Here is a 17,804-nt window from a genome sequence, read left to right as displayed (position 1 = left end):
ATCCTAGCAAGTTGATTTAGTGGGTTCTATAAAGTAAAAAATGCACACTGGGAAGATCTGTCCTACTTTGAAGCTCTCTAGGAAATGATGATGTTTTTTGTTTTTTGATTTTTGTTTTGGAAATAACAGAATTTGGGTAATTTCCACTGTGATTTTGAGGTTTTCATTGTAAGGGCTTCTGAATCTTCCCTACCCCCAAGGGGAATACCATTCTGAAGGGATGTGTTTCTCAAAATATATCACTTTTGTCTTGGGTAGACAGATGAGGTAATATTTCTAAGTTCTAGCTTTAAAATCGGGGGCGCCTGGGTGGCGCAGTCGGTTAAGCGTCCGACTTCAGCCAGGTCCCGATCTCGCGGTCCGTGAGTTCGAGCCCCGCGTCAGGCTCTGGGCTGATGGCTCAGAGCCCGGAGCCTGTTTCCGATTCTGTGTCTCCCTCTCTCTCTGCCCCTCCCCTGTTCATGCTCTGTCTCTCTCTGTCCCAAAAGTAAATAAATGTTGAAAAAAAAAAATTAAAAAAAAAAATCGAATCACTGACAGTCACTGAAACGGGGTCATGGATACATTCGGATTTGTTAAACATTTATGTGTGCTTGAAATTTTTCATGGTCAAAAGTTATTTTGAAATTGCAAAGTCTTTATTAAGAAATACTTGTCACTCCCCTCCTGGGCATATGCCAGCTTGTCCCTGGGTGTTACCAGCTCTGCAGAACGATAGTTCTTTATGGTCACTAAACTGAGTGATTTCCCTAGCTAAAGAGAATTCAGATTTCCTGTGTTTTGCCTTCTTCTTCAGACTGCCAAAAGTATTTACGAGATTGTTCATATGAATGGCCACTGCTAGATTTGGCAGCTTTTTCAGGATGACTAGACAGATAAGATTGTTAAAAGCTGAAGCGTGCTCCCCAAATCGGCTTTTACCCACATTGCATCCCCGAGTGCCTCGGAAAAATCAGAAATGGCAGACACACGGTCGTCTCTTCACGCACACGTGAGAATGTCTCATGGTCTGGGTAGAGGTCTGGAAGGTTCTTCGTCTTAGTTGTCTCCACTTGACCAAAGTTGTTTGTGACCAGGAGAGGTTTTGCAGTAACTGTCTTGTCCAGCATTCATAAAACCAAGGGTTTGCATATGCAAGGAAAAGGAGGGAGGGAGGGAGGGAGGGAGAGAGAGAGAGAGAGAGAGAGAGAGAGAGAGAGGCAGGCTAATACTTAACAAAATGATTGCTCGTCACTGAACTGAATGTTTTATATATGTGATCCCATTTCTGCTCCCAGAAGCCCTGTGGGGTGGGTGGTTTTAATCTCATGAAACTCCTAAGAAAATCCAGGCTCTGATTGGTCAACAAGTGTAGTCCAAATTACTCAGCTGCTCAGTAACAGAATGGAGACTTGTACATAGGCCTCACTCTCAAATCTGTTTCCTTTCTGTTATTTTGCTCTCAATCTCTGAACACCTCCTTTAATAGCCAGTGATTTATTTCTTTTTAATGTTTTTTTTTTTAATTTTTTTTTCAACGTTTATTTATTTTTGGGACAGAGAGAGACAGAGCATGAACAGGCGAGGGGCAGAGAGGGAGACACAGAATCGGAAACAGGCTCCAGGCTCTGAGCCATCAGCCCAGAGCCCGACGCAGGGCTCGAACTCACAGACCGTGAGATCGTGACCTGGTTGAAGTCGGACGCTTAACCGACTGCGCCACCCAGGCACCCCTTTAATGTTTATTTTTGAGAGAGAGAGCATGTGAGTGGGGGAGAGGGGCAGAGAGAGAAGGCGACAAAAGGCTCTCTGACAGCAGAGAGCCCAGTGTGGGGCTTGAACTCAGGAACCATGAGATCATGACCTGAGCCAGAGTCAGACACTCAACCGACTGAGCCACCCAGGCACCCAAATAGCCAGTGATTTACACAGAAGCAGAGTGATGGCAGACAGGCCATCAGCAGCCTCCTTCACCGTCTTCCTCAGTGGACAGCCACACGGTGCACACTGTGAAACATCACCCGTCCTAGAATTCCTTCCCCTCTCCCTTCTCGAAAAAATCCTCCCTGGGCAATGCATCGCAGCATGCTTTTCTGTGCACTATGAGTGATGCGTTAGGTCACTTCCTGTAGCCATTTGTGTGACTCTGACCTCACAGAGGTCTCTAGCAGCCTGCAATGCTTGTCACAAATTTTCCGCCTTAACTTTCTATGCTCATTCGATAAGCCTTCTCGTAAAGAGGACTGTATGGTGTTAGGAGCTTTGTGATTACTCTTAGGAATATTTCCTGAAGTCTTCCTTCTATAGAGCAACAGCATAACATTTAGATTTTGTTTTTAAAGTAAGAAGAAATCCTGGGATTTTTCTGGACACTAGCTAAGAAAGAGAGATTATAAAATACACACCCTGTTATCCAGAAGGTTAATTGAAATCCACAAACATACTGGTAGTTGCTGCCTCTTTTCCCTAAGAGATTTAGATAAAACGCTTACACCTTGTTTTATGTATCTCCAAGTTATAAAATGTATCCACAATTAAGAAAATCAGAGTAACTCCCGTAAGATGCTAAACCTTAGGGGAATATTCTTGCTTTCATGTGCTATATAGTTTGCTCTCAAGTATTGATCACCAAGCCGAAAATTAACCTTCCAGGGATAAAAGTAGATACACCTACAGAATCCAAATTAAAAAAACTATTCTTGTTTATGCACAAGTTATTGTAAGTTCAGGACTGTGGAACAGCTTGCTGTCCCATGCTTAAGGTTCTTAGCTAAATTATTGCACGTAGCGGCACTTGGGTGGCTCAGTTGGTTAAGCGTTTGACTCTTGATCTCAGGGTCGTCAGTTCAAGCCCGCTTTGGGCTCCATGCTGGGTGTGAAGCCTGATGGATGGATGGATGGATGGACGGACAGACGGATGGACGGACAGACAGACAGACGTAAACAGTTGGCACATAGTAGATATTTAAAATGTGAGCTGCTATTTTCCAAGGCACATGGCAGAGTGCCTTATATATGATATAGACAACAGTTTACAAATATTTAACAAATAAATTATTAAAAATTAAAGGACTAGTATTTTGACAGTATGAAACAGGATCCCTTCAGGTGTAGTAATAAGATATATAAAGTGTGTAGTTGTTTTTATATTTATACATTCATATGTTATATAATATTTATCCCTCTCTATATATCTGTGTATCACCTATGTAGTGTGACTTCTGGTTAAGAGAGCCAGTCAGGCTTTTTCCCGCCCGCCCCCCCAGCATTTTATTGAGAAAATTCTGAAATATACAGGACAGTTGGAAGAGCTCGGCAGTGAATGCCTACCAGCCTGGCTCTCCCGTTAACTTACTATACTTTGTTACACAGCTGTGTATCTGCGCATTGTTTCTCCATCCACCAGTCCATCTAATTTTAATTTCTTGGATGTGTTTCTAAATAGGTTACAGATATCAGTCTACTTTTACCCCTAAATACTTAGAATTCTGTATGTGTTTATAGAGTTGTTGTTTGCTGGGGTTTTTTACATAAAATTTACACACAGTGCAATGTAGCGTGAAGGTTATTATTCAGTGACTTTCCCAGTATTACTGAGTTACAATTGACAAAAACTATACATATTTAAAGCACACAAGATGATGTTTCAATAGACATATCGAAAGACATCATGAAATGCTTACCACAGTCAGGCCAGTGTATCTGTCACCTCAGAGTTACCTTTTTGTGTGTGTGGTAAGAACACTTGAGACTTATCCTCGCAAATGTCAAGTACATAGTATCTGTAGTCATCATGCTGTACCTTAGGTCTTCGGAATTTATTCACCTCATAATTTTAGGTAAACTTTGTTCACTTTAGGTAACCTCTCTACATTTCCCCTACCCTCCCACCCCCGGGTAACCATCATTCTGGCTGTTTGCCATTCTTAGATTCCATACAGAAGCGAGGTCATGTCATTATCTGGCTTATTTCACTGAGGCTGATGCCTTCAGGGTCCATTCATGTTGTTGCAAATGGCAGGATTTCCTTCTATTTTAACTCTGAGTAATATTTCCATTCCCTATTCATCTGTGTGTGGACACTTAAGATGTTTACATGTCTTGGTTGCTGTGAATAATGCCGCTATGGACGTGGGGGTACAGATAGGTCTTCAAGATGGTGGCTTTATTTCCTGTGGACACATACCTAGACATGGGATATTGCTGGATTATATAGAGAGTTCTACTTTTAAGTTTTTGAGGGACCGACATACTGTTTTCCATAATAGCTGTGCCTCAGTGACTTTTGATAAATTCATTTATCTTTGTAACCCAAACCCCCATATGGATAAGGCTATTACCATTTCTTTGGAAATTTCCTCATGCCCCTCCTCCATCTGTCTCCTTTCCAACCCCCAGAGGCAACAACTGTTCTAATTTTTTCCCATGGCAGGTTAGTTTTCCTTATTTCAGAATGTCCTACAAATGGAGTATAAATGTTATTATTTCTGTTGGGTAAATGAGTGGAATTGATGGGCTGATACATCATTTATGGTAGGAAACCTGGTTTAGTTTTATAAGAAATTGCCAGGCCTTTTTCCAAAGTGGTTGTATCATTTTACATCCTCACCAGCAATATATGAGAATTTTAGTTGTTCCATGTTTTTACCAACACATATATAATTGTTTTGTTTCAACTTCAGCATTTCTGGCGTGCACATAAGTGGTAGCTCATTATTGCTTTGACTTGCATTTCCTTGACAACCAGTGATGATGTTAAACACATTTTCATGTGTTTATTAGCCACTTAGTTATCTTCCTTTGTGAAGTGTCTGTTCACATTTCTTGCCCATTTAAAAAAAAAAAATGGAGTGTTGTCTTTTTGTTGTTGAGAAGTAGGTATTGTATATGTATCCTGGATACCAGTCCTTTGTTAGATTTATGTTTTGCAAATGTTTTCTTCCAGTATGTGGTTTTCCCTCCTCACTTTCATAAACGTGTCTTGATGTACTGAATGTTTAGAGTTTTGATGAAGGGTAATTTATCAATTTTTTTATGGCTTTTGCTCCCTGTGTCCTGTCCTGTTACTGATTGGTCTGCCCCCAGTCAAGATGTTTTCTTTCAGAAGATTTATGTTTCAGCTTTTACATTTAGGACTGGAGTCCATCTTAATTTTTTAAAACATTTTTGTCATAGCTCTGTAGCATATAATAATAGGACTGAGTCCCAGTTATACTTAGAATCATCTAGAGAGCTTAAAGAAGAAAAAGAATCTGGTCTGGGCCTTACCCCAGACCAGTTAATTTAGAATCTTATTACATAAGCTCACTGAACCACTGGTTTCTCATCTGTACAATGAGAGTAAGAATACCTACTAAATCAGTTTTTTAAATTTTTTTCTGTAAGTTTATTTTAAGAGAGAGACGGTGCGAATGGGGTAGGGGCAAAGAGAGAGGGAGAAAGAAACCGCAAGCAGGTACTGTGCTGCCAGCAGACAGCCCGATCCGGGACTTGAACTCACAAATCCTGAGACCATGATTTGAGCCGAAGTCAGACACTCAATCAACGGAGCCACCCAGGTGCCCCTTACTTATTTACTTACTTACTTATTTAACTTTAGAGCGAGCATGCAAGCTGGGGAGAGGGGCAGAGGGAGAGAAAGAGAATCTTAAACAGGCCCCATGCCCAGCGCGGAGCCAGACTCAGAAATCTATCCCACAACCCTGGGACCTGACTCGAAATTAAGAGTCAGATGCTCAACTGCCTGAGCCACCCAGGCTCCACAGTCTACTAAATCAAATATTAAAAGAATACGTCTAAGTCACTGAATACAGAGCCCCACAGGTGGCAATATCCAGTAATTAGGACTCACATTTATGGAATAGTCATGCTGCATGTGTATTAAGTGACAGACCTACTTTCTCAAGCTGTTTGTATAGACAGCATCATTGTTGAGGCTTTTTCGTTAACTTTTTATCTACCTCATTATTTGGCAGTTTCAGTTTTCTTTGCTTATGTGACCTTAAATTAAGCAAAACGGTATCCTTGGGTCACTCCATCAGCTCAGCTCCTGCCGCTGGAGTCCAGGCTGTCCGGCAGAGACTGGCGCTTGTGAAGAATAATAGTGTGCATACCTCGGTGTTACTTACTGGGCCCATTCCTTGCCATTTCTCTTGGACTGCTGGAGACTCTTGCTAGCCTGGTAACCATTTGCAGATTTCCAGGATTGCCTAAGCTGTAAAAAAGGAAGGATGTTGGTAGAGATGATGGTTTTTGTGTGTGTTTCGATCCTCCCACGTGCAGGAGGAAAACCAATGATGGCAGCTCAAGGGAGGGAGGGTTCCCGTGCCAGTCTCCAGTATGGACCCAGTGTTCTTTCTCCCGGTACACTTGCTCCCTCACACACAGGCAACGCCCAGCCACCCCTTCTCTCCGTCTGCCTTTCTCCGTCCCTTTGACTTCTCTGCCACTCTCAGTACCACATCGTAGGGGAAAAAGACAATGTGTATTTAGCAGAGAATTGTTTTGTCCATCTGCTTGTAAGGCTAGGGGAAGAAAAGCTATGGATTTTTTTCTAAAATAGGCGCGCGCGCGCGCACACACGTATATATATGTGTTTCTTAAATATATTAAATGACTTTCAGGAACTTAGGCTGTCCCTCCTGACCACCTGAAGGAATGGTGCCATGGGACCAATTTAACTAATACATTGGATTTACATGGAGTCAAAACCAGGTTTTTAAACATGTACTAGTTAAACTGACCCCAGAGCACCATTTTTCCATACAATCAGGACTAATTTCCGAAGGCTCTGAAAGTCATTTAGTTAGCAGACATTTTAAAAACCTCTCTAAAGAAAGACTGACACATAACTCAAAAACCGTTAAGAATGGCTTCAAATGTCAGGCCTGGAACATTCTATTATGTGACAGAAGCCATAAGTTTTTCCCCTTTCTGATGTGTAAATGGAAAAACAGCATCCCTAAAACCTGGTACTTTCTGTGAGGAGAGGGGAGAGTGATGGAAGTAACAGTTCTCATATTCTTATTTGGCAGATCCCCTAAGAACTAAAGCACAAATAAATTCAGTGACTGGAAGGGAATATTGAAAAAAAAATCAGACGTTTAAAAAAGCCACTTGTTTTCCCTGCTCGTGATTAAAAATAGTACCTTGCAACAGGCCTTATATCAAGGTCTAGCCTCTTGAGATGTAAAGATCATCATATTAGATAGATAGACGAAGTGAAAAAGTGGCTTATCCGCAGACACATGCATAGCTATCAAAAGTCTCTGACCACATTCCCAGTGTGGTTTCTGGTTCCTCCAGGGACTGCTTTCTGTTCCACCAGGATAGTGTGAAGACTTGATGAAGCCATGAAATTCTCTTGAGAACACTTCAAGTCTTGGGAAAAAGTAACTCAGAGCCTTCTTTAGATTCAGTCCGGCATTAAAGAAAACCCATCCACCTCAGTACTTAAGAAGAGAGATCAGTGATTTCTGAGTGTGTCCTATTTTTCCCTTTCTCGGGTAATAACCACCAGCTCGTAATAAGAGTTGAAAGTTACAATAAGAATACTTGAGTGTGAGAATACTACACTCTATGCACATCATTCTTACCAGGAGTCGCAAGACTAAAGAACTCATGTGTACTGTGGGGGGGGGGGGGGGGGAGGGGGTGGGAACACCCTGGTTATTTAGTTTTTAGGGATTTGTTTGTTTGTTTATCAGAGTTAAAAGTACACACCGAGAAACATCTTGGCACACATCGGAACAACACTGTGTGGAGGACATACCCCGGACAGGGTTCTCCTTTTGCAAGATGTGTATCAAAAGGCCGCCAATAACTTCCCCACCTTGTTTTCATGTCTCACAGAAGGGTGGATGCTTGTTCTTTAAGTCTCAGGTCGGGGAGGTGCCAGGGCGACCGCAGGCCTTCTTTCAAGGCAGTGCGGCGCCCTTCCGAGACCAGCAGGTGCCAACCTGAGCAGGGCCTGTTCCTCTGTCCGCATGGCACTTCCTGATCGGGAAGCATGGATTCATAAGAATATATGATAAATGGCTAAATGGAAACTTCAGCTCCTTTTCATTTCCTTCGAGGCCTTGCCTGTGTGCTTTAGGACGGGCTCATCCCACATTTCATTTTATCATTCCCGTTCTGTCCCTTGGCACTGTTCCGAGAACTAGAAATCAAGCAGGGGACAGCTGCTGTAACCACTTAGCACAGATCGGGTGGCTCCAAACAACATAAATTCTTTCCTTCACTGTTTTGGAGGCAGGAGGTCCCACAACCAGGGTGTGGGGGGCTGCTTTCCCTCGGGAGGCTCTGGTCGGCGCTCCTTGGCCGTCCTTGGGTCCGAAACCCGTCGCTCCAGGCTCCACCTCCCGGTGTGTCTCCTGTGTCTCTTCTGAGAGGACACCGTGGCCACCCTACCATCATATGACCTCATCTGAACTAATGACCTGTGCAGGACCCAGTTTCCAAATAAGGTCACATTCTGAGAAGGACATGAATTTGAGGACGAGGCAGGGAGAAAGCTGGCATCCTGAACTTGGTATTTGTGACCATTTACATTGTTCCTCTGGAGAGCAGTCCTCACTAAAAAAGAATAGTGGATGATTTTATTAAAAAATGTTTTTAGTGTTTATTTTGGGGGGGGGGGTGAAGGGGAGGGACAGAGAAAGAGGGAGACACAGAATCTGAAGCAGGCTCCAGGCTCTGAGCTGTCAGCACAGAGCCCGACGCGGGGCTCGAACCCACGGACCTCGAGATCATGAGCTGAGCCGAAGTTGGACGCTCAACCGACTGAGCCACCCAGGCGCCCCCTACCCACCATTGCTTTTAAGCGTCCAGGCCAATATTCTCCAATAGAAATACATAATGTTAGTGTAAACTTTCTAGCAGCCACCTTACAAAAGGACAGCAGGAACAGGTGAAATTGATCTTTAAAAAAAAAATTGTTTTTAATGTTTGTTTACTTTTGAGAGACAGAGAGAGACAGAGCGTGAGCAGGGAAGGGGCAGAGAGAGAGAGAGGGAGACACAGAATCCGAAGCAGGTTCCAGGCTCCGAGCTGTCAGCACAGAGCCCCATGTGGGGCGTGAACTCGTGAACTATGAGACCATGACCTGAGCCAAAGTCGGATGCCTAACCGACAGAGCCACCCAGGTGCCCCTTACTTTAAGAGAGAGATAGAGAACAAGCGGGAGAGGGGCACAGAGAGTGGTAGACAGAATCCTAAGCAGGCTGACAGCACAGAGCCTGATGCAAGGCTCGAATTCACAAACAGTGAGATCATGACCTGAGCCAAAGTCAAGAGTCAGACATTCAAGGGACTTAGGCACCCAGGCGTCCCTTGATGATTTTATTTTAAAATAATACCTACCCTATTTTAGAACCAGTTTGGTGAAAGCATCATTTTTTTTTTTTTTTTTTTAATACTGTGGCCCAGTGAAGGACACACAGGACTTTGCTGATACGGACCTCGAGATCTTATCCTTACAGGGTTTCTTAAAGATGATCAGAACAGGGCAGTTTTAGTTGAAATCGCCCCGGGTTCACGTCCTGCTGCTGCTGCTCACTGGAAGGGCCCAAGAGCCCATCTGGATCCCAGTGACCGTCACACCTCCCTGTCAGTCTCAGCCCTCATGCATCATTTAGGGAGCAATTAACCGAGGAAGCCGGATGCCACAGAGTGAAGAAAAACTCCTAAGAGCTGACAAGATTCAGCCCAAACATTATAAAGAATGTTTTGAAGTGTTAGCGTAAACATTTGAAAATACTCTTCTTCTAGAATAGGTCTTGTTTTCTATTCCAAAGCTGAAAGTGCTCATTAGTTTGCATAATTTTTAAAATCTTTCTCAAAGAACTGTAAGTTTCTTTACTCTTAATTAAAGCTTTGAGTAGACTGGCTAATTAGGAAAATGCTGTAAAGAAGGAAAAATAACCACAGAATGGCTTTCCCTCATCCCTGCCCTCTAGCCTACAAGAACACAATAAAATAAAGATGCTAAGACAGTTCAGTGCCCCAATCTGAGAGTGCGATCATGCGTCTTCTAAACACTTCTGTGTATCTTCTGGATAAATTCATCTTTTGAGTGTCAGAGTGTTCATCTTTCTCTCAATGTATGTGTTGTGTTGTGTGTAGCAAACAGAGGACTGTCGGGCTACTTGGGATCAAAACTGTACTGTTGCAGGCTCCAGAAGTTGGCCAGGGAAAAGAACATCATCACTCACTAAAGACTCCATTGCCAGGACTTGGTTATTTTATGTGACATTTGGCTTGATAACACTGCCAGTTCTGTGTGAAAGGAGGAAAAGGAATCGAGTTCTTCTAGTCAGGCATTTGTGGCCAGAATGTGGGCTTTTTGGCAGACCTTAGGTAGGGTCATAAGCAATTCTGCATTTTGCAAAAGGACTCTAAAAACAATTGCAGACTTGCTTTTGGAATATTGACTTCAGAACAACATTATTGTAGCCAAGCAGACGACCTTATTTTTAGTTAAAGCTTGTGGGCGGGGGGGGGGGGGTTTGCAGGGAATTAAACCTAAGAGTATATGAGTTTATAGAGTTTTTATGCAACATTTATGCAACAGAAACCCCAGGTAACTCAAGAGTTCTCTTCCTTCCAGTGTATGGTATTGGCCTACAAAACTGACCTGAGCCCGAGATAGATGCTGGTCCCCCATAAGAAGGGAATGTTCTGTCTACCTCTAATAAGAGGGGAGAAAGAGCATAGACCTAGACTTGGCCTTCATTGGCAGCCATTTGAATCCAACTGTGATCATGCTGTGACCTTGCGGTCACTCTACAGCCACTCCTGGACTGGGGATAATGAGGCTGTCCTCTGGGTCCTGCCATTTTCAACTGTGCATGCCTTCTCTCCGTTACAGCCCGAGGAAGAGCAGTTGGTCTGTGATATCACCGGATCCAGTTCTTCCACCGATGACACGGCTTCCTTGGATCGACATTCCTCTCATGGCAGTGACGTATCCCTCCCCCAGATTTCAAATTTGAACAGGTCCAGAGATCAGCAGTGTCTTGACAGCTTCTACAGCCATGGGGCTGGAGCTGAGGGTCGAGAGAGTGAGGGCGAAGCTGCTGGCTCAGGTGAGATGGACGAGGAGGAGATGGACAGCATCACCGAAGTGCCCACGAACCGCTCTGTGCTGAGGGGCTCGATGCGCTCCCTGTCCCCTTTCCGGAGGCACAGCTGGGGTCCTGGGAAGAACGCGGCCAGCGACGCAGAAATGAATCAGCGCAGGTGAGCGGGACCCAGCACGGCTATTTGTTCCATCTCTCAGTGTCTGCTTGCTTTTGATCGTGTGATCCGGTGTTATCGTGGTAAAAGAACGTAGGCGACACCATGGTACAGAAGAAAGCCTAGAGGGCTTTGGAATCGGGAAAACCTGGGTTCAGACCCCAGCTCTAGAAATCACTGTGTAGATAACCTTGGGCAAGTTACCTGATCCCTCTGGGCTTTAATTTTCTCGTCTGTAGAATACCTGCTTCTCTAAGGATAGGTGTAATAATAAAAATATCAAGTGAAATATGGTTGCTACTTGGTGGGTGTTTAATGAACAGGAATAGTCCTTCAGGCCAGATCTGTTCATAAAATGCTTAGATTAAAAACTTTTGGAGGGAATAGTGTCCTGTCAGTTTTGAAACAGACATGAAATCTTACAGTCCAAATACTCTCCATTTTCACACTGCTTCCCAGGAATTGTCCTCCGTTTCTAATGCAGAAAGTTTTGTTAAAGCCTAAGTTATTACTTAATCAGCAAGAGAACAGGAGAATCATTCAGTGTCATTGAATTGTTGGTAGTTTTCCATGTATGCTCCAGTCTTTGGGGACTTGTGTACATATGACCCGGTCTCAGACCTTCAGTTTGGAAGCAGGCTATAAGGCGGTTTAGAGTTGGCTTCTGACCACAGTCTGCTTACAGGAATTTAAGCAAATGATTTTAGCTCTAACGAACAAGTGCCATGATGCCCATCAGATATACAAAGTTGTGCTTACAAGAGAGCTACTTTCTTGATGAAGAAAAGCAGCTAAGGGGGCAGGCTGACAGTTGTTTTAAAACAGGTCATGTGAAAAACTCACCTGGAGCAGTTACTGCTTTTTTAAAACAAAAATTCCTTGACATGGCTCAGATTTCATAGCTATAGATGCATGTAATCGGATTACATTCACTCATTTATTCTTTTTTTTTTTTAAGGTTTTATTTATTTTTGAGAGAGAGACATCGTGAGTAGGAGAGGGAGAGAATGAATGAATCCTGAGCAGGCTCCTTTCTGCCAGCACAGAGCCCGATGTAGGGCTCGAACCCACGAAACCGTGAGATCATGACCTGAGCTGAAACCAAGAGTCAGATACTTAATCGACTAAGGCACCCAGGCGCCCCTCATTTATTCTTTTATTCAGCCAACATACATTGAGCACCCACTATGTGCCAGGCATTTCTAGGTTCTAGAGACACAGAGGTGAACGAGACAAAGTCCTGCCTTCATGGAGCTCACGGTAATACCTTACACTTTGTTAATTTGCTACTCTTCTCAGACTCTGTTAGTAACAGACCATGTCACGTAATTTTCTGTGACTCCACATTGGTGGAGTTCAGGGTCTGCCCTTGAAAACCTGCAGTTGTTTTATCTGGTGGGTAGTTTTTATACACGATCAAAATCATAGATTATGTAAAAAGCCATTTCTAAAAGCTCTCCTTGCCAGCTTTATTCATGCTGTACTTTTTTTTTTTAAAGAAAGCATCCGGGGCGCTTGGGTGGCTCAGTCGGTTAAGCAGCCGACTTCGGCTCAGGTCATGATCTCGCGGTCCGTGAGTTCGAGCCCCGCGTCAGGCTCTGGGCTGACAGCTCAGAGCCTGGCGCCTGTTTCAGATTCTGTGTCTCCCTCACTCTGAGCCTCCCCCATTCATGCTCTGTCTCTCTCTGTCTCAAAAATAAATAAACGTTAAAAAAAAAAAAAGAAAGCATCCATACCATTATAAATAAATAAATAATAAGGAGGGAGGAAGGGAAGGAAGGAAGGAAGGATGGAAGGACGTATTGTCAGAGATGATAACAACATCAAGAAACAAGGGTTTATTTTATATGCAATCCATTTTTCTTTATAGCCCACTGGGGGCCCTTGTGCCTTGACTTTGATTTCAGGGCTGGATAGGACTGTAGCCCAGATGAGGAAATTGAAGCTCAGACCTAATGATTTGCCTGAGATTACAAGACTGAACTAAGACTGGAACCTTATCAGTTATCTTTATTTTCAACCTGTACAGTATCATGGCCTCTCCTATTTGAGCCTCGCCTTAAGGATCACCCCACACCTTTGCCCCCCCCCCCCCCCATGCCTCTGGAGATAATGGAATGACTTGAATTAGTTTGATGCTTACCACATTATCTGCATAGAGTATAAGCTGAATTTTAAAGTCTTAAGAAGACCCTTTTACAGCTTCAAATGGCCTTTTTTAATCCTTTTACTTTTGTAATTTAATAAACCTCATTCCTTGTCACCTGATTAACCCTTTGGAGGAAGGAGGGAGGGAGCAAAGTAACCCTCCCCAGGATTTGTCAGGCTGTCCGGCCTCTTTGGTTCTGATGTTTCTTACTGCTCAGTTTTTCATTCCCTCACTTCCTGTACCGTTTGTCTGTGTGGATTGTCTCTTCCCTTTGTGATGTCCGTGTGCTTCATGCATTTGTGTCCATTTTGTTTCACCTTGACACTGACCTCTTCCACCATTCATTTTCAGTTCATTGCGAGTTCTTGGGGACGTTGTCAGGAGACCCCCCATTCATAGGAGAAGGTACAGAGTTCACTAACTTGATGGACTAACCATGTTGCCTCTGAGCTTAGTGTACTAACCAGCATCTCATTTTGCTTAATCCGTGATTAAACCGTCTTTTAAAACAATGTCATGTCTGCTTCAGGGAAATCAGATATAGGTACTTGTTCATCGCTGATGCCTGTTGCATATGAAATGGTTTCGTGAATGTGAAATTTTTTCCTTTTCTACTTTTATCTTAAAAAAAATTTTTTTTAATGTTTTTTTTCTCCCCATCTTGTACTTGTGTTCAGATGATTTTGATAATAGGGTCTTCCCAGTTCTCCCTAGGAGAGTTCAAAGACACGTCAGTTGTCCCTGAGGAGTGCTTTTTCATTCTCCCCACCCCCGCGCCAACGCCCAAAAGGGCCAAGAACCAGAAATAATTGTGTGCTGGCACACCGGCCCTAACATATTTTCGATGCATTCCTTAGTAACTGGATGGAAGCCTTTATGTCTAGGCCACCTGACACTTTGCACACCATTGTTTTTGTTTTGTCGTGTTCTGTTTTTTAATAATTCTTCCCCCTCTGGGGATGTGGTCGTTTCTTAAAGCAGGTAAGAGCCATCAGCTCATCTCTCCGGGGCCCTTGCAGTCTTTCAGTCCCTTACTTATTTTTTGTCAGGTAACATTTTGAAGCTAAAAATGAGTAATTTATAAGCTAAAAAGTCATTTCTAGTCACACAGTGCCGATTTGCTTTTCAAATGCTGAGTTTTACTTTGTTCAGAAGTCATCATTAGTGACCTATTCTTCCGCCGTTTGAGGAAGAAGATTTAGAAAGCCACAGACTGTGGCGAGATTGCAGGTAGCCCCTCGTATTGGGAGCCATGTGTCAGGGGTACTTTCAACTCCCCACCGAAGCCGGTCCTCGGGAAGCCACACATAGTGATCCTCCCCCGTCGTCTTTGCAAGGGTGGGCTTCCTTTAATTCCGGCTTTCAGGCACAAAATGGAGTTCGAATCCAAATGCTCTCATGAATCTGCGGTAATCAGGGCTCGGTTAAGTTTTTCTCCCAGGGGAACAAGTTGGCAAGTACCCTTTTCAGTAGAGGTACCCAAAACCTTTAGAGATCTGTTTGGCTCTCCGTTAAAGCTCTTCAGCGTGACCTTATTAAAAGCATGCACGTGCTGACAGTGGAGGGTGACAGGTTGCTGGATGCGGTCCCAGTGAGCTGACAGATGAAGCTTCGTAATGGTGCCAGATCCCACTTCACCCTTAGTCTTTTTTCTGCAGGAAGAGCATGAAGTACAGTTTAAAATTTTGTATGATGCCTTAGCCAGTCAAGTTGAAACATCCCTACCAGTGTTCACAGGTGCGGGAACAGGATATTTGTGGGGTTTTTTAATCTAGAATTTCCTAAATCTCAAAATAAGGCCAGAGAACCATTAAATGTCCCTTCCACTGATGGAGGGATGAGGAGATTTAGGGTGCCCCCGAACACTCTGGTGAAAGGAGCTTCCTGCCAGAAGCCAGGGCAGGTCTGTGGCTCCCGGAGCCTCGGGACCCCTGTGAGGTCCCTCTTGCTGTTTCCTGTCACTCTTCTTTCTCTTCAGCCTCAGTTTCATCCTGCTTTCTCACAGTGTTACCATTTTCTGAGAGTAAAGGGATGTTTACATCTGTAGAAGATTTGTTTTTTGAATGATTCAATAATGTCAGTTCAGTCGCTGATTTACCATGTGGTGTTTTCAGTAAGTTGGATATTTTACAATTTTTCTTAACAGTTTGGAGATTCAAAATTAAGTTAATGCCAGAGAATGGGCTTCTGAGTCTCGTGTTTGTAAGATATATGGAGGCTTGCTCCCCTCACATGAGCAAATTAGAAGTCTTTCTGATACCACTTCACAGACTGGAACTATCTCTGAGATGCGTATTTCTCCTTTCTGCTCCTGCCCTTGGGAGCTTTGTACTTTAATTTAATCGGGTTTTAAGTGTTATACTATTTAAATTATTTTTAAGATATTTATTTTAAAGATTTACTTTTAGGGGTAGCTCTTCTATTCTCCCACCATTTTCCTCGTCTCTTTTCCTCTATCAAAAACCCGCACTTGTCAAGAAAACTGTTAATTAGGTGTATTCAAGGTTAGGGGTTTTTGCTGTCTGCAGATCTTCCCATTTGCAAGATTCCAGAGGGAGCTGAGTGGGTGTTAATGTTAACCCCCCCCCTTCAAAATCAAAAGCATGTCACTTAGAACTTAAGACGCCAGATAGTAGCAGTGTACTTTTTAAATGATCGCTTTTGTCCATCAAAAATCCTTACGTACTGATGAAGCTCCCTTTACAGTGTACCTCGTATTTTGAGTTGTGTTTTTTTGTTTTTTTTTTTTTTTTTGGCCTGGTCCTATTTACATGGTATTTCCAACCCTAGATTTTCTGTCCCTCCCACTTGAAAATAAATATCAGTGCCAAGGTAATCAAAGTAGATGATCAGATGAGGTTGTTTTTTTTTTTTTTAATCTTGTGGGGAAAATGGTTGCAAACCTAAAATTAAGACCCATTTTTAACTTAGTACCATGGAATTCCTTTCCTTTTGAAGAAAGTAAACGCCTTAGTTATCATTAAAATACAAGGAAATGTGGCCTTTGTTATAGCTGTTTACCTTCAGTGCTTAACAGCCTAGTGAGTAGGGGTTAAAGGTGGGTGTGAGTATTGGTGGGATATCATTATTATGAAAGACTTAGAATGTGTCTGGCTTAGACGGACCCTTCCTAGAAACACCTGAGGAAAACCAGTGACTCAGCCCCACCCCAGTGCACTTTGTCATTGTCCCTTTTTGTCAAGGATGGGTTTGGTTCAGTTAGGGATCATAGCCATGGTCAAGGAGGTCTGGGAGTGGTGGAGCTTGTGGAGAGAGTGCCCCCCACCCCCCCTCCGGCAGCAGAGGCTGCAGCCCTGGAGGACACCTGAGGAGGAATCTGTGGGCAGAGTGGGCTCTTTTTTTCAGAGTCCGGCAGGAGGAATTCTTGGGTTTCAAATCGGACTTGTTACCCTGTAACAGACTCCCACAGTCCTTTCCAACACAGTGTCTAGAGGGATATTAGTAGCACAGTTTTAAGTTTCCATGGTTTTTGTGTCTTTTTCTAAATTCTCAATGTTATGTTCCTAATTTTTTGATAATCCAATAAATCCATCTGTCTGTAACTGTGGCCTGTCTTTTCAAACCCAGTAATCCTATCCCTGTTTGCTCTTTTCTCCCTCCATTTCTGTTTCTGCCTTTGATGTCATCCCCAGTATGAGCTGGTGTCCTTCTGGTGTGCAATATTCTGCTGCCCTGAGTGCTGACTTTAATTACAGAAGGTACGGTATCGTTACGTGTCCAGCCACCGAAGGGGGAATCGTAAAATACGGCACCTGGGCTTTTGGCTGGGAGCTTGCTTCTGGGTGGCTAGAATGCATATGGCAGCCCGCTTTGGCTGTGAGCACAATGTTGAGTTCCTGCTGCTGCGGGCATCACTGATCCAATTGAAGGGGTATGTATAGCCCGGGAGTCAGCTAGTGTACTCTGATGCTTCTGGCGTCTCAAGTGGCTGTAGATTTGGTGTTTTCCGCACAGACTTGTATGTACGGTATGGCAGACCCCTTCTCTCTTTGTTCTGGTCTGTCCTCGTTCCCGGAACCTGGGGATTCCCACATCCTGAAGAAAACCATGACAGAAGCAAGGCCACAAATACGATGAATTTTTATTTCTGTTGTGTTTGCAAGTCAGTCTCTTCAGGTTCCAAATTCATAGATTCCTCAATGTTTCATATTTTTCTCTCAACTCAGCAGCCAGATTTAATTACTGAAACATTTTCAGGATTAAATGTTGTGGTAATAACACATCTGGTTTTCTCAGGCTTCACAAACAATTCACAATAGAAAACTAAGTTTCTTCTTCACTTAGCCTGTCTTATCCCTGCTATTGAAAATGAGTTTTACAGAGACATTTACTTCTACTTAATCATGGTTTCTGTTGTCGTATTGAAATAAGAAAAACAAAGTCCATTGTTTAAATTACCCACTAGAGAAAAATAGAGGCA

The 17,804-nt window shown here is 43.3% G+C and overlaps 1 protein-coding gene across 11 annotated transcripts in view; it reads left to right on the top strand.

The window, feature by feature from the left end:
• AKAP13 (A-kinase anchoring protein 13) overlaps positions 1–17,804 on the top strand; it is a 333,617-nt gene that overhangs the window by 239,333 nt on the left and 76,480 nt on the right. For 7 of the 11 annotated variants that reach the window (XM_040493733.1, XM_040493728.1, XM_040493730.1 and 4 more), the window contains 3 exons: positions 10,847–11,217; positions 13,715–13,768; positions 17,017–17,082. In XM_040493733.1, coding sequence (XP_040349667.1) covers positions 10,847–11,217; positions 13,715–13,768; positions 17,017–17,082 — 491 coding nt within the window. The remainder of the gene's footprint in view (positions 1–10,846; positions 11,218–13,714; positions 13,769–17,016; positions 17,083–17,804) is intronic. The other 4 variants (XM_040493734.1, XM_040493731.1, XM_040493732.1 and 1 more) reach the window with 2 other exon arrangements.

This window comes from Herpailurus yagouaroundi, unplaced genomic scaffold (genome assembly GCF_014898765.1).
Source record: "Herpailurus yagouaroundi ecotype Mexico unplaced genomic scaffold, PumYag 185, whole genome shotgun sequence".
Classification (NCBI taxonomy): Eukaryota; Metazoa; Chordata; class Mammalia; order Carnivora; family Felidae; genus Herpailurus; species Herpailurus yagouaroundi.
Note: the sequence above shows the minus strand (reverse complement) of the source record. Positions and strands in the feature narration are given on the sequence as shown.